The 23,447-nt window shown below is 37.9% G+C and overlaps 1 protein-coding gene across 1 annotated transcript in view; it reads right to left on the minus strand.

The window, feature by feature from the left end:
• LOC140139192 (sushi, von Willebrand factor type A, EGF and pentraxin domain-containing protein 1-like) overlaps window positions 1-23,447 on the minus strand; it is an 80,353-nt gene that overhangs the window by 51,138 nt on the left and 5,768 nt on the right. The window contains exons 2-12 of the mRNA XM_072160973.1: window positions 22,324-22,485; window positions 20,785-20,988; window positions 19,769-19,906; window positions 18,038-18,107; window positions 16,985-17,109; window positions 6,991-7,173; window positions 5,932-6,105; window positions 3,611-3,787; window positions 2,174-2,347; window positions 1,405-1,584; window positions 73-276 (exon numbers count right to left, since the gene is read on the minus strand). Of these exons, the coding sequence (XP_072017074.1) occupies window positions 73-276; window positions 1,405-1,584; window positions 2,174-2,347; window positions 3,611-3,787; window positions 5,932-6,105; window positions 6,991-7,173; window positions 16,985-17,109; window positions 18,038-18,107; window positions 19,769-19,906; window positions 20,785-20,988; window positions 22,324-22,485 (1,791 nt within the window). The remainder of the gene's footprint in view (window positions 1-72; window positions 277-1,404; window positions 1,585-2,173; window positions 2,348-3,610; window positions 3,788-5,931; window positions 6,106-6,990; window positions 7,174-16,984; window positions 17,110-18,037; window positions 18,108-19,768; window positions 19,907-20,784; window positions 20,989-22,323; window positions 22,486-23,447) is intronic.

Here is a 23,447-nt window from a genome sequence, read left to right on the forward strand (position 1 = left end):
CATATAGCTTTAATTTCCTTGGAAAGTTACATACGACACACAATAATTATTATTCTAAAGTAAATTTTGTACCTGGTTCACATGGGTTTGAGACCATGTCTATCCACTGTCCACGTTTACAAAGCATTGTATCCCTTGCACTCTGTCTTAACCTGTAACCATGGGAACAACTGATGACTGCGTTTGTACGAGATGCAACTAAAAGACTGTCTTGTTGAATAGCTGGGTCGTATGTGAATGATGTAGATGAGGTCTGCTGTAGGACAGTACATGGGGCTGTAAAACCAAATATGTGACATATTAAAGCAAAATGAGACAAGTTGAGATATAAAACCCAATTATTGGGACATCAGAAAATTATTTGTCAATTGAACAAACCTAGAATATTACACACATCTTAGCTTTCACCATCTTGGATGATGGCTTTCTAAAAAGTGACTTGGTTCACTGCTTCTCCCACAGAAACCAACTGTAGCCTCATTCCCAGCATGCAATGATACAAGCAGCGATTCATATTATGTTATCTAGAGTGTAGCCGGTTTTTCCCACCCAGCAACAATATTTGAAGACCTGAGTGCAAGAAGGCCGTAAGTCCACTTGGCCCCTCAACATGTATACACTAAAGATACGTATAGTTTTTTAGGGTTCCAGGGTGAAAAGGTTGTGAAAGATTTGTTTTGGTCCCTGAATGTATAAAACATTACCAAACTATACGAAACTATACGCAACTTTAGTGTATACATGTTGAGGGGCCAAGTGGACTTACGGTCTTCTTGCGCTCAGGTCTTCATTTGGAATTAACATAATGACTGTTTGTTGCAAAACCCATTAACTATTGAAGAAGTATTAAGGATAACTATTATTTACTGCAAAACTGAACACAACTGTAATTTGTTCTGCTCATGAATAGGTGAGACTAACATAATGGACTGATATAGTTGACTGATTTAGTGCACATACCAACTATGCTTTGCGCCTTCTGTGACTGACACAATATAATGAATGGGCTATTCCTGTTGAAATCCACACTACCCCTGCGGAAGATTTTGGAAATATGTTCCACAGTGGGAGTATGTTTTTTCAAATGTAATTGGTTAGAGTTAATCATTTTGAAACCCATACTCCCCCTGTATTGTAGCTTTACCTATATCTTCCACAACTGGAGTGAGTATTTCAAATGTAAGTTACCCAATTGTCTATTCTATTTGAAACTCATACTCCCTCTGTGGAAGACTTTAGCTAAATCTTCAACAGGGGTATAGTGTGGATTTGAAATGGAATAGCCCATTTTATGTGTATTTAGTCTTTCTTTTCTTTATCAAAATTAACAGAGGGCAACAACCCCCTTTGACATATTTATGTTAGGATTGAATTTGAGGGTAAACATTATGTTGACCAGCTTACTTTCTATGCACTGAATGTCATTGGCCGCATGTCCATTATCACATGTCCATGGCTCATTAGGAGTTAGTGTGTGTCCAGAATAACATTGTATAGTAGCACTTTCCCCATCTTCCAGTCGATTCCCAGCTCGGTTATTTACATATCTAGAGTTTGCTGGTGCATTTGGTAATGTGCAGAAACCTTATCAAATGAAACAAATGAAAAACAGTTAAAACTTTATACCTTAAATTTACAGCAGAATGAAATAAATTCAGGTTTTAAAACACCTGAATTTATTTCATTTCATTTTATTTGGCATTTACAAATCAAAATCAGGCATAACAGAAATACATATAGCAATACACGTTAAAAACAACTTATAAAATACAAAACTGTATAGCGTACCAAGGATTGTCCAAAAAGATGTACCCAGGAGCTGTACAAAGACTGATTTTTAATTCCATTGGGTCCTCAAAATAAAAATACATGGAACATACATTGTACATATGGAGAAATATTAGAAATATTATAACAGATCAAAAAGTGTTAACATTTTATTTACAGTCATTGATGTAGATGATCCTATTCATGGATACCAGTATAAAAGATTCTATTGCACTCTCAACCTTTCATACATTTGTGGCATGGAAAAATTTGAAGAACTACCCCTTGTAGAATAACTATTCATATCAGAAACATGTTTTTAATAAGAACAGAAGTGGTTTATAGAAACTGCACTGATTATGATAAAACCAATACTTGAAATGCCAGATACTTTTACGACACTAACCTCTACATTGAGGTGTCTCAGCGGACCATTCCTCGCTAGCTGTGCATCGTAAGACCGATCTTCCTTGAAGCTCAAAACCGTTATTGCACGTGAAGTAGACCACATCATTTAATCCATAGCTAGTTCCGTCTTTTGCTCCATTCGCTGGTGTGCCGGGATCTCCACAATCGATGGCTGAAAATTGAACAACAAACACGGATGTATAATACTATTAGTTATCCCCTGTTTGTTCATGCAATACGAAAAATATCACTGGTTTTGAGGTCAAGGTCGTATCACACGAGGCCGCAGGCCGAGTGTGATACGACCTCAAAACCAGTGATATTTTTTGTATTGCATATGAACAGACAGTAGACATGAATTTAACATAAATAAATAAATAAACAAACAAACAAACAAACAAACAAACAAACAAACAAACAAACAAGCAAACAAACAAACAGTGTACAATACAACGCGTGTATGCAGGCCCGTTAATTGCCGGTACTGATTAAGAGCTGAATAATACGGCTATATATTGTACGGTAATTTATGAACGCTGAACACTACGAAATTATATTATTTGGCTATTAACCAATGAAATGTCGTTATTCATGTCTACTGAATGATACAGGGTTATCTAAATGGGTTCATTTGGTTCTACTGCCTGAAAAGATCACAACTTGAATTCCCTCCTGAGGTTATCTGTCAATAAGGTGACCAGATCACCAGGCTGTCATTAAAGCTGAAGAGATCACAGAATTAGAGAAGGGACTCCCTATACTACCACATACAATCGCGCCTTCAGCTATGGGGGTATTCGGGTCCTTGCAATTCTGTGTCTCATCTGCAGCATCTTGGTACTTGCGTGCAGGTCGCATCAAGCGCGTCTCTCAAATTCGCCTATCATCCATGTCACGTTTGCATGACAACAAATGCCTCGAGCACATGCACATTCCGAGGGAAACCTAATACCCCCAATTTTTGCTCCATGGCTGTATCAAGATGGCGGTCGAGTCCTGGTTCTCTTTATCTAATTCTGTGGAATAGACAGAGATGGATCAGTGAGTTAACAAAAAATGACCTTGTTAGTGCCCAGGAAGTAAGTTTTGCCTGCGCCAATTTGTGGTTAAATGTTGATCCCTCACTACAAGAGTTATTACCATCAATTTGGTTGAAAAAGGAGGTGAGACATGATCAATTTTGTTCAGGCAATTGAACCTATAAATTACTTGGTACTCTAGGTCGGTAAACATGAATAAGATTTAATCTTTCCCTAGAGAAGTCCTTTTCAGAGGGCTGAGCTTTTGGAACTCTAGCAAGTGCCATCTTCTTGGCTCTGAAGATGGCACTCGCTAGAGTTCCGAAAGCTCAGCCCTCTGAAAAGGACTTCTCTAGGCAAAGATTAAATCTTACTCAATGGAACCTAATGCAATACAAATGCTGGTGATTACTTACCTCTACATGCAAATTGTTGCCCACTCCATTCACCATTGGCTTGGCATTCTCTCACGTTACCACTAGCAGGTGTAAAGCCTTCATCACATGTGATCTCAACACGTGTTTGGTATGTATAGACCTCCTCTGGATGCATATTGCCATTAGTTGGTGGGTATAGCTTGGGGCATTCAACAGCTGAAAAAAACAAGGTTTTGTACATTAATCCTAACCACAAAAAAAAAAAAACATACAAAATCTTACAAGGAAAACCATGGTGCATGCATGCATCTCATGTGATGCCATGATGAAATCACCTTAAGTCATATACGCACAGATTTGCTGGCTAGGCCAGCGAAATCCCCATGGCTACCAGTCAGTGATCTTGTACTTGGCAACCGAGGGGTCTAGGGTTCCATACCCAGGGGTACCAACTACCAAGTGACTTTTTGTTTATCTTCTCTCTTTTTTGTTCCTTCTTTTCCTTCCAATAGTAAAAACAATGGCCTGTGTGAGGGTTCAAAGGTGGATCGTCCCATTGTAACACATGGTGTTTTCTACCTCACATTAATGCCCATCACCCAAACATTTCTTATTCAAAGTTTTGAGTTAAATTGCTCCAGCGGTTTGAATTCTAGATGCAAAAATGTGTACATCCATATCAAAACGATGCACTTAATTGTCGAATGCTACATGTGTCTCATTTCACAATATAGGTAGGAATAAATACCAGACTCGTCTTAAGTGGAGGTCACTTTAAATCATCATAAGTCACATAGTTTAGGAATACAGAGAACATTCCTTAACCATGTGACATGTGATGATTTGAATGGCTCTCCACTTGAGATGAGTCTGGTATTTGTTCCTAGCTAAATATGAAATGAGACACATGTAGCAACTGACAAGTGCATCGTTCTGATATGGATGTACACAAAATGTGTATTGCACTGGCCCATAGAACAGCACATGACATCTAGGGTGCTATACACCAAACAAAAGTTTTTTTGTGAAATGGATTTTACGATATGTCGTGTCATAAGTTAGATTGATTTTGAGACTTACGAAGCTTCATAAAGTGTAGTGAAATAGACCCAAGGTATACTAACTTGGTGTAGAGAACAAGCAAAACACAGACAAAGAAAGATACATACGTAGACAACGTTTTATATAGCACAAGTACTTCTTGATCAATTTTGAAAGGCTGAGTTCCAAACTTCTATGGCCATCCCCTCATTGGGCTATTCAATTAAAAATCCATTTTGGAGATATTTTGCACAGGGGGAGTATGAATTTCAAATGGAATGAACACAATAATAAGCAGCTCCATTTGAATCTCATACACCCTGTGAGAAAGATTCAACCTGAATCTTCAACTGCTGCCAATGTATTCAATCCATTTGAAATTCATACTACCCCTGTAGAAGATATCTCCAAAATCTTCCACAGGGGTAGTGTGGATTTTAAATGAAATAGCCCAATTTTCATAAGCAACATTACAGATCAATGATTATATACCGCTCCCTAGATGTACATCCTTTAAACAGCCTGCTATTACTTTATATACATCTACATTCAACAACATATCCGCTCCATCTCCCTCATATGCTTTGTATGGCTATCCCTCATTTCATATAACCAATATTAAAAGCCAATGATTGTATATCAATGCCCGACCCCTCCCAAGATGTACATGCCCTTCAAACATCCTTTACTTACTGAGTTACGACTGCATTCAACGTCATATCCGCTCCATGCCTGATTTCCCTGACATGCCTTGTATAATGGCCATCCCCTCATTTCATTACCAATATTACAAGTCAATGATTGCATACCAATGCCCCAGACTCTCCCTAGATGTACACCCTTCAAACATTCTACTTACGTCTGCATTCAACGTCATATCCGCTCCATGCCTGATCTCCCTGACATGCCTTGTATGGTCATCCCCTCATATCCAATATTATAAGTCAATGATTGCATACCAATGCCCCAGACCCTCCCTAGATGTACACCCTTCAAACATTCTACTTACGTCTACATTCAACGTCATTTCCGCTCCATGTCTGATCTCCCTGACATGCCTTGTATGGCCATCCCCTCATTTCATTACCAATATTACAAGTCAATGATTGCATACCAATGCCCCAGACCCTCCTTAGATGTACACCCTTCAAACAATCTACTTACGTCTACATTCAACATCATATCCGCTCCATGTCTGATCTCCCTGACATGCCTTGTATGGCCATCCCCTCATTTCATAACCAATATTACGAGTCAATGATTGCATACCAATGCCCCAGACCTTCCCTAGATATACACCCTTCAAATAATCTACTTACGTCTGCATTCAACATCATATCCGCTCCATGTCTGATCTCCCTGGCATGTCTTGTATGGCCATCCCCTCATTTCATAACCAATATTGCAAGTCAATGTGACGGTATTACCAAAGGTGAAGATGTTACCTATCCGACCACCATTCTCTGGGACATTCGGTGTTGGGCAGCTTTTTACTACAAGGAAAAACATAACACAACATAACTATGATAATAACTATTATAATTCATAAATTTAATTTTTTTAATGTCAAGCATATTAAGGCATTAACAGCTGAAATCTAGGAGATACATGTAACGCTGACGAAACTTCCGCCAGGCACAAGTGACCTGGTAAAGGGGGTCGCCATAGATAGCTGGTTGGGACATTTTTACAGGACAGGCAAGTATAGCAAACAATTGGGCTTATTACATTGATAGGAACCGACTGTAACAAGGTCTTTTATATCATGGGTCACCTGCCCTATCTTTACCAGATGAGCCATATGAGAGCGGATATATTTTTTTTTGGTCCTGCAGGGAATTGAACCTGAAACATCTAGCATCAAAGGCAAAGACCTTGACCAGTGTACCATGCTTCTCCCTATTTCCCATGGATTTGGAGTAATCTATATATTGGGCTAATCCACTTGAAAACCACACACCCTCTATAGAAGACATGACCTTAATCTCCCACATAGGGGGTATAATTTTAAATGGGGTTACATGAAAAAAAAAACCGCAGTGATTTATAGTGCGCTACGCACAGGCACAACACCTAGACGTTGATCCACAAGCCTCGGCACACTTTACACTTGGGTGACATTGAAATCTACACCTCCTATATTATAATCTATGTGTAAGATTAAGGTCATGTCTTCCATAGGTGCATGGATTTAGCCCATTTGCTTTCAATTCAAGGTTTTTTTTTTGTGTAGGAGTCTATGGGAAACATTTTACATCAGGCACCAAATTTGGAGCATTTTGCAATTCTGGGGGTTGCATGAAAATCTTCTATACCCAAAACCAAACTTGATTCCCCCCCTGTCAGGAATGGACTTGGATCTAGATCAACATACTTACAGCGGCAAGTCATTTCTGGCTCACTCCAGGTCCCATCTTCGTTGCACCGTATATACCTCAACCCTAATCGATAATGACCGTAATTACAGCTGTAATACATGTGTTGGCCAGGTAAGTAATATTCTTGAAGGCCTTCAACTTGTGCATTCTCCACTTCCGGATATGGGTTTATTGGACAGGTCACTGAAATATAAACAAAGAGCAAATCACATGTAAAGCTAAATCTTTCAAAAATAATCATTGGGTATACCCATCATCAGACAGATAATTTGTCATGATTTCAACTTAACAGAAATGCATATACATGTATTATAATATACATTCCCGGGGTCTTCCTGGTTGAAGGTATACGGGGATGTGCCACGGTTTTGGGGTACCTTTTCAGCGATTTTGGTATATCGATGGGTGGGTTTTCAGTGGATACCAATGCGCCCAATTGGGCGCATTTGGGCAAAAATGCCATTAAAGCGCCCAATTATGGCAAATTTGGGTGCTTTTTCTTGAAAATTGGTATACTGATGGGTAGCAAAAACAGCAAAAAGTAGGTATAGAGAAAGTCAGCATCCGAAAGTCTGCGTGGCACACCCCCGTACAAAATATTTTGAAGAACCCCCCCGGGATACATTCTGTGGTGTCAGAATCATGACAAAGCCACCTCCAGCACAGCCTCTACTCCAAAAGTAGTCGAAAGTGCTCAACCGCTATAAATAAATGTAGGCATTTACATATAGTGCCTAATTAGATCTGTAATTAAATCGATATTATATCACTTAACACTTTATTCCACTCCCACTAGGATATATAGGGTCCACAAGTTCGACCCTAAATACTTTTTTAAAATATATCAAAAAATATTTGACGAAATGCAAATGTGTAAAAAGAGTAACCTTATTTGTTTTACACATATGGACCAAATTATAGTGTCACACGTCATTGCGTCCAGTCACAATGGTTCATCATGTAAAAAAAGAGACCGTTTTAAACAGTGTTAAAAGTTGCACCTGAGTCCATATAGGATTCAACTCTCAAACAATACAGTAGGCCAGGTCTATTCATGTGTTTGTTAAAGAAAACCCAACTGCTATGGACTCAGGTGCAACTTTAAAATGGCCTCTTTTCTTACACAATTAACCATTGTGACTGAACGCAATGTGTGATGCTAAAAATTATTTTTTGACTTATTTTAAAAAGTATCAAGGGGAAACTTATAAGTTGTGGACCCTATATCACACCATCTGGCAGTCAACAAAAACAGTGTCGGTATGACAACCCCTTAACAGCTTCCTATTTTACACTTGGGTGGAGTGGGACAAGTGAAATAAGGTGCCTTGCTCAAGAACACAAAACGTTGGCCCTGGCAGGCTTCAAACCAACAACCTTGTGGTCATGTGTTGAATGCCCTAACAGTCAGGATTAGCTCTCTTAGTTTTACTGTAGAATTCATCTACAAGCATTTATGCCTCTAAGTGCGGCTTTTTTTGATGAAACATGTTCGTGCAGCCATATCGTAATGTAGTTGCTCAAACCCCAAATAATGTTTTTGTGGAGGATGTCTCCCTTTTGTCTCTTTCGTCCAAAAAATCCTTATTTAGAGACATATATGCTTGTAGATGGAATTAAAGGAAACAAACAACTATACATAAGATTGATAAAGGTTCTTTTTCAGATCTATACACAACTATACAAACATCCAATCCAACCCAACCACATCCCCAGTAGGCAATGAGGATAAAGTGCCTTGTCCAAGGACACACACGTTGGCACGAGTTGGGCTGGAACTCACAACCTATGGATTATGAGTCGGGCGCCTTATCCACTCGGCCACACATGCTCCCACTTCTACGGAGGTCTTGAAGATAGACAACATTGACCACCAAATACTACTCCCTTGGGAGCACGGTGGCCGAGCGGAACGGGCACTGACTCATAATTGGAAGGTTGCGGGTTCGAGCCCCGGCGACGCCATCGTGTTGTGCCCTTGGGTAAGGCACTTTATCTCGATTACTCCTCTCCACCCAGGTGTTTAAAATGGGTACCGTCATTCTTAAATGCTGGGAAGGTAACAGACTCGCTGTAGAGGAGGTGTAGCGATCCCCCTATAGCAACACTACATGGAGGAGTCTGGCCCAATCGCCAATGAAAGAGAGATGGGCACTCCGATCACTGTTTGTACAGGATTGTCTCCTTTACCTTTACCTTTTTTACTACTCCCTATTCCAGAAAAACACAGATCTAATTATTTTGAATAAAAAAAAATATTATTCTGTTTTGCCAAATGAAACAGAGCTAAATCCTAATCCTTTAGTTAGTCCTAACTAGCAATTAAAGTCAAACTTTAATATTTAGCCAATTTTGGAAATAAGGGCCCAAAACATGCGTGTTTAGGGTGTTTTTCGTATGTAGTGACATTCAAGCCCAAAGACTTGTACTAAGACTAATTTCAGTTTATGCATTCTAAATTTTGGAAAAGACATGTTTCATTCTTATAACCAACCACTTAATTTAAAGTAACACAAAAAAGTGAAAATTAGAGCAAACTTTCGGCATATACTCATTGAATGTTTAGACTTCTTCCAAGTCTGTGATTTTTGTGACTCGATTGTCAGAAACATGCCGAAAATGCATGTGTTTGGCTCTTTTTTCAAGAAATTTATCAAATAGTGACTTTTTCTTTTATCTCCAGTTATAGTCGGGCTCTCATTCACACGCGGATGGGAAATAGTGTTCACTTTATGTTTGATACGGTTTCTAAACTGAAATTTTGCGTAGAACACGCTCCCGTAGTCCACTTTAATTAAAAATGTGCCCAAAGTGCTTTTTTCGGGGGTGCCCTACAATGGGGGGGGTCAAAATTACTAAAAATGTATTCTAAGGCCAATTGTGGTGATTTTGGTGTCTAAATATATGTTTATGGACATGAGAAAGTCATTTAGACAGTTTACGAAATCCAAAATGGCTTCCTTATGTTCCAAAATTCAAAATGGCGGCCAAAATGGTGAATTTTAGCCAAACATATTTGAACGGCTTTTTCAGGCCGATGGTGGTGATTTGAGTGTCTATGAATATGTCTGTGGACATGAAAAAGTTATTTACATAGTTAAACAAAATACAAAATGGCTGCCTTATACAAAAAAAATCAAAATGGCCGCCAAAATGCCGAAAATTATTCTAACTTATTTGAACGGCGCTCTCGGCCAGATGGTCGTGATTTAGGTGTAGGATATGTTTGCGGACATGAAACAGTCGTCATTTATATTGCTTATAAAATTCCAAAATGGCTGCCGTATGCCCAAAAATTCAAAATGGCGGTCAAAATGTCGAATATTAGTCTATATCATTTGAACGGCATTCTCAGGCCGATGGTGGTGATTTTGGTGTCCAGTTATATGTTTGGGGACATGACAAAGTCATTCAGCTAGTTTACAAAATCCAAAAAAGTTGCCTTATGGTCCAAAATTCAAAATGGCGGCTAAAATAGTGAATTTTAGTAAAAATTACTTGAAAGATATTCTTAGGCGGATGGTAGCGATATTGGTGTCTAGGTATATGTTTCTGATTATAGGCCCCTATAGTGTACATGACCAATTCATTTAGATAGTTGCTAGAATGGCTGCCCTATGCTAAAAAAATCAAGTGGTGGCCAAAATTGCACATTTTATATTGATTTTATCTGATTATCATATAGACACCCCAGCTCTTGGGACTTAATTTTTGTTTTAAATCTAAAGTCGCCGTGTCACAATATAATCACTTATAAATGGAACATAGATGCCCAAAATATTCAAAATGGCATCATTAACCAAATGTTAATACTAACTAACACTATAAGGATCACATTTGATGTCCATTGATCTATTATGATTTAAAAAGGTAGTCCAAAGACGATTGAAAATGTTGTATATGGTCATTTTCACGGTAAAGGGTGTAACTTTGGATTTTTAACATTTTAATCTGTAGTGTTCTAATAAAGCCACAGAATTCCATGATTTTTGGCCACATAAGTCATCTAGTTAGCAGCTACCTTGGGTAGCATAATCAGCTTTGGGAGTTACTGCGTTCAGTTTTAGCAGGCTTAAATGTACTTAATATTGCCATTTTGAAAAACTATAAAAAACAGTAACATTTTTGTAAAACCCTGTGTTTTCTTCAGTTAGTTCATGGATAATTTTTCTTATCCTGAAAGTACAGTCATATGTTCAGTAAACACTGCCACATTAGATTTAATTGTGAACAGCCCTGTATTTTTGAGAACCGGACTTCGATATTTGTCGTTTCGGAGGCTTCATTTTCCGTTAACAATTGTTAACAAACTTTGTGGGTGTAGCTTTGGTTCGTAATTCTTGGTTATTTCTTCACTTCTTCTTGATTCATAACAGTTGTTATCTTAACTTGAAATGGGTAACAAAAATTAGTCGATTTGCAAGCTTTTAAAATTTTTATAAAATCTTGACTTCAAAGAGCCGTTTTCCGTTAACTTTTTTGAAGCCTCGAAACAAACTGTTCAGCAAGCTTGTGCAAATACAAATAAAAGAGCTCATCAAATCTATTTATCAAAATGTAGCAAAGTAGATCCTCAAGTCACATGTTTTTAAATCGTGGAGATATATATCACCGTTTGAAAATGGGACCCAATACAAACTTTCCGTTAACAATTGAAGCCTCCGAAACAAATGAAGCCTCCGAAACAACAATAAGATTAATTATCATCTATGCATATCTAAATTGGTGTGTTTCATACTGATATCTGCATTGTAATTATTACTTGATATGTGCAGAATGTCATAAATTAAAAAATTTTTTGACATTATGGTTAATGTTTGAAAAATATACTGATATCCCAAAAAGCCTGTTTCGGAGGCTTCACATGCAAAAAACACCATACTTAACAAATGGGTGAAAAAAATTAACATGTGATAAATCTACAATATCTGCCGCATAGAATCATTGATTCAATATACACAAGAAAATAACAGCTTAGATGATCCCAACACTGTTGTTTTCAAAAAAACTACTTCTGCAATGTTTAACAATTGTTAACATGAAGCCTCCGAAACAAAAAAAAATGACTTGCTGTGATAATTTAATTTTTGTCACAACTGAAATTCAATACTTAGAAGCAAAGCATGAAAATTGGTAATTGATTAAATGTCATAATTTTCTGAGGTTATGTAAAATACATTTTTTCTTAGATATTAACCAAAATGTTATGGAAATGTCAAATTTTTATTAGAAATCAAAAGGTTTAAGCCTTGAAACATTATTTTACTGGAATTTAAGTTGCTTCTATGCATGATTTCAGTAAACAGAAACATATTTAAGTGGTTTGAAATTTTGACCCAAAAAAATCAAAAGTTACACCCTTAAAACGGACAATGATACACTACACTGAACATCGCTTCCACGCAATTATGCTTGTTTGGAACTGTGCCTTTGAGGTCGTGACAGTTTGACAGCAAAAACGTTGTTTCAACGTCGCCACGCACGTGCGTTGAGGAAAAAATGGCGAAGCAAGTTTCAATTCGAATTCCCGACTTTGGGGGATAATATACGGATGACCAAAAATTTTGGCGGATGACCAGATTTCATGGCATGGTCATCCGGCGGATGACCAGATTTTTTTCCTTAAAACGGACACTGAGTGGCAATTATTATATGTCAATGGACACTCGCCTTTATCAGAAGGATATCAGGTCTTGGTCAATATTATTACCAAACAAGCGAATGTGATGGCTTTCTAACAAATCCAGCTTTCGCAGTTACCTACTGACTCCAAGGAACAGTCGCAATTATACCATCATAGTGATAGCGGCATGAGGAAGAAACGCCTAAAAATTCACTCCCTAGCAAAGGCTCCTTGACCATGCAGAAAATCCACGAAATGTCATATCCTGCGAGTAATATTCGTCGCAAATCATGCAAATGGCATTTTAACTGCTTTTACGGTTTGTATAAACAGACATATCCTCTCAACTACGGCTGGTTGCTTGAAAACGGCACCCCTATAACGATTGTTCTATGATTAGCCCAGTTTGCCTTGGACATGAGCTGAGCTACACCAGTTAAAAATGGTGACGAGCAAGACCAATCTGTAATTGTTGGATCACAGCCTCATTACCGGTCCTCAACCAACCATCGGAAGAGGAAGTAACATACTGAGAGTTGCATTTACACTCGAATTTCTGGCTGATGAATGCGACTGTCCATTGGGAGAGGAGATTACAGATATGATGAACAATAATTGTCACTTTTAGTAGGGGGTGGGGGGTGTTGGCCCTAATTTTCAATTGTATTTGGTACCAATGTATAGCTATGGGTCTCGTCTATCCAAAAGAAGTACAAACATTCCCCACATAATATCGCTATGACGTCATAATTTGAGCACATCCTTGCCAAATTGAATATATGAATGCACAACCCACCCAAGTCCATACTTTGGCCATGGACAATTGTTGCTTATACATAGGCCTATCATATGTATAAAAGTTGAACCCCAAATCAACCCTCTACGTGGGTCTATTAGCATGTGAAATCCAAAATGGCATATACCCGGCATGTATGATACACATTTGTTTTTTAGTTTTCTCAAAATCACTTTCGATGGACTTGGGTGGGTTTTGTATTCATGTAGGTATTCAATTCTGGTTATTTACAAAAGTAAGGCAAAATTGATCTTCTTCCAAAAATTCTACGAACTTGCGGTTTTCACCGAATTGTCTCCTAAAAATAAAAGAAAATGAATATTTCAACCTAACTAACAAGTAAAAAGTCAATACATCTTGGAATAATTTTACAAGAGTGAAATGAAAATGTATTTACTGTAGAAACCTATGGTGGGCCCCCCCCCCCCCCCCCTCTATGGTCAATCATCTTTGATGGTCGGTCATACCCCGGGTAAGGTGCTGGGGTAAAAATTGTATCACTTAAAAGAGCATACAGGATGGATCTACGATTAGTTTAAGTCGTTTGGGCGTAAAGACGCGTGCTTTTTTTTTATGGCGGATGAAAAACCCTAGGGGTGGTACAATATCCTACGTAGCTCTAGGGTTAATCACTTTCATCGAGCTTCATTGCGTTATAATGATTAGTATGTTTCATATTATGGCCGATCTTTACCCCAGTTTAAAGATAGCCTATCTTTTACCTTTTACAGTCAGTTGGCCATCTTTTTAAATCATAATACATGTAGATCAATTGACATCAAATGTGATTATTTGGTTAATGGCGCCATTTTTAATAATTTCGGCATCTATGTACCAATTACATGTGATTTTATTGTGACACGGCGACCTTAGATTTAAAACAAAAATTAAGTCCCAAGAGCTGGGGTGTCTATATGATAATTATGTGAAATCAATATAAAATTTGCAATTTTGACCACCACTTGATTTTTTAGCATAGGGCAGCCATTTAAGATTTCATCATCTATATGACTTGATCATGTACACTATAGGGGCCTATATGTCAGAAACATATACCCAGACACCAATATCGCTACCATCGGCCTAAGAATATCTTTCAAGTAATTTTTACTAAAATTCACTATTTTAGCCGCCATTTTGAATTTTGGTCCATAGGGCAACTTTTTTGGATTTTGTAAACTAGCTGAATGACTTTGTCATGTCCCCAAACATATATCTGGACACCAAAATCACCACCATCGGCCTGAGAATGCCGTTCAAATGATATAGACTAATCTGCGACATTTTGACCGCCATTTTGAATTTTTGGGCATACGGCAGCCATTTTGGAATTTTATAAGCAATATAAATGACTGTTTCATGTCCGCAAACATATACCTACACCCAAATCACGACCATCGGGCCGAGAGCGCCGTTAATATAAGTTAGAATAATTTTCGGCATTTTGGCGGCCATTTTGATTTTTTTTTGTATAAGGCAGCCATTTTGGATTTTGATAAACTATGTAAATAACTTTTTCATGTCCACAGACATATTCATAGACACTCAAATCACCACCATCGGCCTGAAAAAGCCGTTCAAATAAGTTTGGCTAAAATTCACCATTTTGGCCGCCATTTTGGATTAAGTAAACTGTCTAAATGACTTTCTCATGTCCATAAACATATATTTAGACACCAAAATCACCACAACTGGCCTTAGAATACATTTTTAGTAATTTTGACCCCCATTGTAGGGGCACCCCCCGGAAAAAGCACTTTGGGCACATTTTTAATTAAAGTGGACTACGGGAGGCGTGTTCTACATAAAATTTCAGCCTAGAAACCGTATCAAACATAAAGTGAACACTATTTCCCATCCGCGCGTGAATGAGAGCCCGACTATTAGGACTAAATGAATGATTAGGATTGAGCTATGTTTCATTTGGCAGAACTTGATAATATTTTTTTAATACCAAAAAAATTAGTGCTGTATTTTTCTGGGAGTAAGGTGTGTCAATATGGTTCAGTTCTTGTGACACATTGTTCTCAAATGATCATTACATTCTAAGACATAACTATCATGCTCAAATGTCCGCACGTAAGGCCCTTTCCTGTCACATCATTTTGGTTACTACGAAGCTGACTGTTCATGTTCATTCAACCTGTAGAGTTGAAGGCCATCCCCTTACATAAATAGTAAGAATCAGTGAGTTCACCGAAGCAAATCGTGACCGTTGGGGTCCGCCCATCTATTTAGATATCAAAACCAGTTATGTCATTTACCATAGATATTCGAATTCCTTCATACGTCCCTGGCAACAGAGTACAATAGGTCTGCAAGCTCCAAAAGTAGGACTAAATATCATAATAGTTGTTCACTGGATTGTAATGTAATGCAAGGTTCTTATTTCTGTGCTTTCCATGGTTAACTTCAAAACCAACATTTAATCATGCATGAAATACAATCAGCATCAGTAAAAGTTTGTACAAATAATGCTTAGGCCTGCAAATTTGTTTTTTGTATTGGCGTAACCCACCCAGCCCCAATGTGCGCTAACCTATACTTTATCTGGCAAAAAAATATTTGAATCAGTGCGTTTACACGGTTGCGTCACCAGCGTATGGATAAATTACACTTCTACATGCGTGTATACACCCCTCGGGATTAGGTTAGCATGCAAATCGGCCACTGCAAAATCCGACGTGGCACTAATCTCAACTTTTAACCCCATGAGAACTACCTGCCGATTGGCTAAAAAGAAGTTTCCATTATCAATTGGACCAATCAGCAATATTGTTACACCAATTTCACCACACACAAAAAAAATTGGGGTGAATTATTTGCAAGCTCCATTCTGATTGGTGATTAAAATGAAGACATCATTAACCAATCAGAGGCAATGTTAGATCGGCAAGCCAAGTTCATCGGGTGCATGACAAAGCAATCCATGTAGTGTTTTGGGGTCCTTTTACTGCTCGTTATTTGTAGTTTTAAGATTGTGTTTTTATGATTGTTTATTGCAAGGTGCCTTGAGACCTGTTGGGTTAAAAGTGCTGATAAATGCAGCTTATTATTATTTGTTATTACTGATACACTATTTACCCCTCTATTATATATTCTATTACTCTTACTTATTATTATTCAAAATCACGCACTGTGATTTGTTAAAACATGTCACGTGAGAGCCTATTATTCTGCAATAATGGGTCAAGCGCCTACGCACAGCATTACGCTTGGTTACGAGTGCAATATTTCCACGATTCGCGCTATCACCATGATCACTTACCTTGAAGTAAACAACTTAAAATATTTGTGCCAAAAAATGATATTTTCTCTTTAAATCGCACTATTTTCTGGTAATAAAATAGAAATAAAGGGTGCAGCATTATCCTTTACACGCAAATAATGTGTCCTCGGCAGTAAAAACGTTTGAATAATGAGTTCGGCTGCGCCTCACCCATTATTTACATTTTTACTGCCTCGGACACATTATTTGGGTGTAAAGGATAATGCATATACCTTTACTTCTTAAATATAAGACATAAAGCAACATGCAAACATGGATGCAGGGTCCAAACCAATGTCTAACTTACCAAAGCTTTGACAAACCAGGCCTTCTCCACTCCATCTTCCATCTCCTCCACAAGTCCTCTCCTTTGTACCAGATGAAGCCCTGTAGCCTGGTACACAGTCAGATGTGGCTACTGTGCCAAATATTCTGATAACAAAAAGGTGTGAATGTGATAGATTTCAATCATAAACAGTGGCGTGCCGTGGCCGCCCTAACCCGGGGGCTGAAGAAGAAACAATTTTGCCGCCCTTCCTTAACAAGCCGAAAAGGTTGACCCAATTTTTTTCACGGTCGTTTGAAAATGTGAAGAGCAAAGGATTTTAGGCGCTAGCGTCCCAAAAGCAACCTTTTTTCAAATTTTTTATGCTTTTTCAATTTTTGGCGCCCTTTTTCCTTTGCTAATTCGTTTTGCCGCCCCTTCGTTTTTACCGCCCTGTTTTTGCCGCCCTTCTTCTTCCGCCGCCCTTCGTTTTTGCCGCCCCTACTTTGACCCGGGCTGGCGCCCCAAAATATGCGCTTGATAAATATGGCAGCATACAACGCACGGGACTTTGGCTGCTTGTGAATAGTCTGCAGTAGTCTGGCTTCAACATCGACACCAACTGGTTCTTATGCAAACTTTAAAGACTGCACAAAAAGTAACGCAGCTGTCATTAATACGACGGTTATTATGCAAGCATTATATCACATAAATCCCACCACTATCTTTGCGCTGACTTCAAAAATCAACACAAATAGCTGCAACTTTTTAATCAAGGTATTTTTCTTTCAAAACACTGCTGTGTTGTATATATTGAATAAAATTGGACAAATGGGGTATCAAAATGTGCGTAAATACACCATCGTTGGTTCTATTTCAAAATATTGTGAATACAATCAATAGTTCTGAAGCTATAGGTGTATTTATAACAGCTGTGTTACTTTTAGTGCAGTCTTTATTATAACAAATCGAAAACATTAGAAGGGGCTGCTCAGGAAGGAGTAGAGATCATACTAGTGGGCCTAGTTTAAGTACAAGAAAGACATTGTGATTGTAAATTGAAATCAATACTAAAGTCAGACAGAGCATACATACCTGGAATCAGAATTATAAGTGGTTTCTACATAATCTACATCTGGAAGATCGTCGCAGTAGTGATCTAGTGCTGCATATCGAAAAAGGTAAGAATAAATTCCAATAAACAGGATTAAATTACATTATGTGAAACAGAGGTGCTGCTGATGAAGGTTGTGGAATTTTCAAATGTGATTTTTTTGCCTTCTCATGATGGAATACAGCAAGGATGTAAAAATACATTTTTAAGAAAGACAACCTTGCAGCAAAGTTGGAATTCAAAGAAGTTCCACACAAATGAAAATACCATTAAACATATGTGATATGATCAAGCAAAATCAGTCGGAAGTCAGAAATGTTGATTTTCAGATATAACCAAACAAAGGAAATAATTTCTTTTGTTGTCTATTGTTTTGGAAACACTTCAACTACATACATGTATTCATTATCTTTGGAACTAAATGTTCAATTTCAATGGGATTTTCTGCAAACTGTAGCTAAAGTTACAAATTATTGATGGAATCATTTAGAAAACTGAAAATTAAATATGCCCGACTTCAGACTGATTTTACTTGGATCACACCACATAATTAGCATACTTTGGTACATTTTCCATGCTCAACTTTTATTTTTTGACAATGAACACTGTTACTTTAAGAACATCAGGATGAAGCCAAGACAATGGTCTGTATCAGCCTCTTGCTTCCATTTACTCTTTATGACATTCTTTTCCATAATAAAACAATATCAGTTATCAGAGAAACTCCTTTTGCATTGTAGGAAGTGCCTGTTTATAAGACACTCTCTATGATTCTGTGCGAAAGGTGATAATGTACAATATATCAACTGTAAAAACTTTCTCTAATGCAGTAAAATGCTTAGCATGTCAACAGACCCTGGTTCAGACTCTCTATGATCCAATCAGTGATTTGCCTGACCAGAACACCCTCAAATTCAACCAAATTCAGATTTTGACATTTTTTTGAACATATACAAATGATACGATACAATTTTAAGCCATGAAAATGGTAAATGTGATGCGATCAAGCAAAATGAGTCTGATGCTGATCAAAATTAAAATTCAGATTTCAATCTCATTATATGAGCCATCTCAGAGCTTTATTTTGCTGAAAACCCCATCATAATTAGACTTATGGTTCCAGAGATATGGTCATTTTAGTATTGCTCAGAACAAAAAAATACAAAAGAAGTTGAATGCTATGATTGGTTACATCTCAAAATCAATATTCCCGACATCCGACTCATTTTGCTTGATCTCATCATAAATGTGAAAGTGTATCAGATATTTCACATGAAGTAGGACCATAGGCGGCGGTAGCAGGTGGAGGGCGAAACAGAGCGACATACCCCCACAAAATTTTTCCATGGGGGTACATAAAAAAAAATCCTAATAGAACATCCTAAACAACAATTACCATGTGCATCTTCCTTTTAAGTCCCCAAACTGACCACCATGTTTTTGGCCAAAATAGGTTAAAATGCCAGAAGTTTGTATGCTTCAGGCCCACTAGCCTATCAAAAAGCAAAATTTACCTTCCTTTTGGGATAAAATAGCCTGAAATTGACTCATTACATGTGCAATGTTCCCAGTTAAACCGGAACAAAAAATGCTCCTCCCCCTAAATTTTAATATTTCCGCCGCCACTGAGTAGGACTAAAGGTAGAAATACAATATGACGATATCACTTTCATATCAAATTTGGATGCCATACATAACTTTACCATACTAACCTGTTTGTACACAAGACATGCCACACATATCATCACACACACAGGTTTCGTTACTGCCGCATTCATTGCCTTGTATGGTACAGGATGTCAAACATGTCCTATTGGAATTCCCTATAGCTCCCATCTTCTTTGGACAATCTGAAAGCAACACCATCAACAAAACAACATACATGTAATATACTAATTAGTAATGTTTTTTGAGTAGAAATGGGCTATTCCATACATCTCCTCTATGGAAGACATGATCTTAATCTCCCACACAGGGAGTGTGAAATTCAAATGGGGCTACCTGAATGGATGACTCCATTTGAAATCTACACTCCCTGTGTGGAAGATTAAGGGCATGTCTTCCATAAGGGGTGTATGGATTTCATTTGGAATAGCCTAATAAATGAGCTATTCCATTTTATTTAAAATCCACACTACCCCTGTGGAAGATTTAGGAAATGAATTTCAAATGGGATGAACACATTAGGCAGCCCCATTTTAAACTCATTTTATCTGTAGAAGATTCAGGTCCTATCTTTCGCAGAGGGTGTATGAAATTCAAATGCAGCTGTTCCAGTAAATTCACACTACCTCTGTGGAAGATATTTCCAAGATCTTCCACAGGGGTAGTGTGGATTTTAAATGGAATAGCCCATTGGGTACGCCAATTAATATCTGCTGAACCATCTTCCAAATATTAATACCGTACTTATGGTACATATGGCAAAATAAAGTGTACATAGCCTATTTATGAAATTATTCAAAAATTGAGCTCCATGATGCTTTCAAACTTTTATCCCTATTAACCCCTGTCGTCATCATTCTGCCTATTTATTCACCACTGATCTATTCGTTCTATTGTTAACACTATTTTTAAGAGCAGAAATGCATATCATTGGACTTCGCCAACCCCCCATTTACCTACTTCAGACCAATAATAATTTAACAGTTATGAGGCCAAAAACCATCCAAGTTTTTAAGTTAATGTTATAAAAGATTAACTTTAGATTTGCCTGTTTAACACTCACACTCATCAGGGTGAACACAATGTGGTTCCTGTCCACTCCATTTGCTATCACCTCTGCATTTCCTCGTCAGATCCCCACTCAGAAGTACACTGCCATTGGTACAGTTGTATGTCACTGTGGTGTTGAATGCATAATGCCGAGAAGAATCGTACATCGGCGAGGCATTGTCTGGTGTTGCCAGTTCACCACAATAATTCTCTCTCCCTAAGAAAAAAAAAAAAAGAAACAAAAAATGAAATGAACTAGATATTCAAAATGTCATCTATAGCTTTTTATCACTGAGGGCCTGGGGTGAAATTCTCTGATAGCAATATCCTAATATGTGACGTGATCAAGCAAAATGAATCGGATGTATAAGGAATATTGATTTTGAGATATGGCCATGTGTCTTGAAGTGGTGTTTCTTTGCGTTTGGTTAGTAAATTTCTAGGACCGTGCATCATTTTGCATTGAAACATTCATAACTTCCTAATTATAGATCCTATCATAGCAAAAGTAAACATTTTCTGAATGGAAAAAGTCCAATCTTTCCAAAAATGGCATCTAATTTTCAGTAGGGGTAAGTCTAAATCAGGTAAAAATCCAAATATGCATGAAAAAGTTGTCAAAAAGTAGCACCTCCTCAAAAACATGTAACATCCAAACCATAGCACCTATCTAATACTTTGCAACCTAATTGGTGCAAAGTAGAGGCAATAGCCCATCCAAAAATGTATACTTTGATTGGGTTACCCCTACTTGATGTACTTTTTTGATACACGGAATGACACGTTACAAAATTTTCCATCAAAATTTGAGGAAAATGCAAAAATAATACTTGCATTGCCATGATTGCTAAAAGGGCCTCAAATACTAAAATCTTTTCTTAGTGTATTCTTAAAAACATAATACATTTGTAAAGTGCAAGCAACAACCACCCTAAAAATGTTTACTTTGATAAGGTTACACCTAAATAGGGTACTTTCTGTGGTGTGATGTCACGGTACACCGAAACAATATGCCAACATAAAAGACGTAAATTTTGTTCAGTTGAAAAAAATTAAAAGAACCAATCTCTTGTGTTGACTTCAAACATGTAAAAACTACAGGTATTAACTACAAGTTTAACTCGCTTCAGATTCTTCCTAGCAATATTTTCAGGCACTGTTTTTTAAAGTTTGATGGAAGAAATGACCTTATTCTTCCAAACAGGGAGTGTGGAAGATTTCAAATGGGAATTACCTGAATGGGTAACTCCATTTGAAATCTACATTTGTACAACCCCTGTGTGAGAGCTCGAGATTGATCTTTTTGGTAAATCCCATAAGCCTTTGCGAGTACACCTGAGATGTTGTCATTTGACGTCACGCCGATTTGCAATGCACAGTAACGATGTTCGCTAAACGATGTGCGCATCGGCATGATGCGTACTGACGTCAAATGACGCTATTTCAGGTGTACTCGCAAAGGCTTATGGGATTTACCGAAAAGGTCAATTGAGGTCATGTCTAGACTAGAGGTGTAAGGATTTCAACTGGAATAGCCCTATGTTATACTTACTGACTTTGATGCATCTTAGTCCGCAATACCCATCGCATACACATTCCCTTCTACCTTGGCATATATCACTTGTAGAAGCACATTCCCTAGCTGCTGTGCAGTCTTGTCCTTCAGCCAAGGCATTCTCGGGGTCATATGGACACCCTGCTTGTTGTCCAAAAGCTGTAAATAAACAAATACAGACAAAAGTAACATATCAAACCCATTTCTGTTATCACATATCTTCATCTTCATTGGATACAGTGCATCCCTCAAAATTGAGTATTGCTGCACCTTGAATATTAACATGGTGAGGCAAACAGGAGTGCTAATGGTGAATGTGAAGAAAGTTTATTTTATACGTAGTGCTTTGTGCGAGTAAAAATAGCAGCAATTATGGAAGCTGGATGCTAGTATTGCCTTTTGAGAGGAGTGAGAGTATTCACTCCTCTCTAGAGCTCTTCTTATTGCATTTGCAAGAGCGATTCATACAATGTAGCTCCTCTAGACAACTTGTTCACATTATGCTTGTTCACAAAGCTGTTCTTGAAGAAACCAGAAGAGCATTCTACAGCTCTTTTCTAATTTTCAAAAGGCAGTCCCTGCTTCTACGCAGGGGTAGCATTAAGGCTCGAAAGTCGGGGGTTGTTTTCCCGTGTTTTTCACTCCCAAGCTTGCAGAAAATCCAAATACATGGGGTGAAAATTAAATCTCGGGGGTGACAAATATTTTGCAGTGTAGTTAGGGGTAGGAGTAAGGTCCAAAAGTAGAGGGTCTGAGTTCACCCCCGAGCTTGCACATATTCCCAATATAGAGGGTGAAAAATTAATATTTTTTTAAATTTAGGGGGTCATTCACCCCCAATCGGGGGTCAATGAGGGATGGAGGAAAATCAATCCATAGCGACATGCGACCATAACACAGTACGTACATATAGCGTGCACAAAGGACCATGCCATAGCACAACCGACAGAGCTCTGCAGAGTGACATATGCATTGGCTCAAAATTTAATACAATGACACATGAAAAATAAAAATACCACAGAAGTATCTCATCTTCTCTGGAAATGCTACAAATTTGCTTACGGTTTTGAGTAAGAGAATATTTCAAACCAGCCCTCGAATTAACCCAAGCCACCCATGGC

The sequence above is a fragment of the Amphiura filiformis genome, chromosome 18, assembly GCF_039555335.1.
Source record: "Amphiura filiformis chromosome 18, Afil_fr2py, whole genome shotgun sequence".
Lineage (NCBI taxonomy): Eukaryota > Metazoa > Echinodermata > Ophiuroidea > Amphilepidida > Amphiuridae > Amphiura > Amphiura filiformis.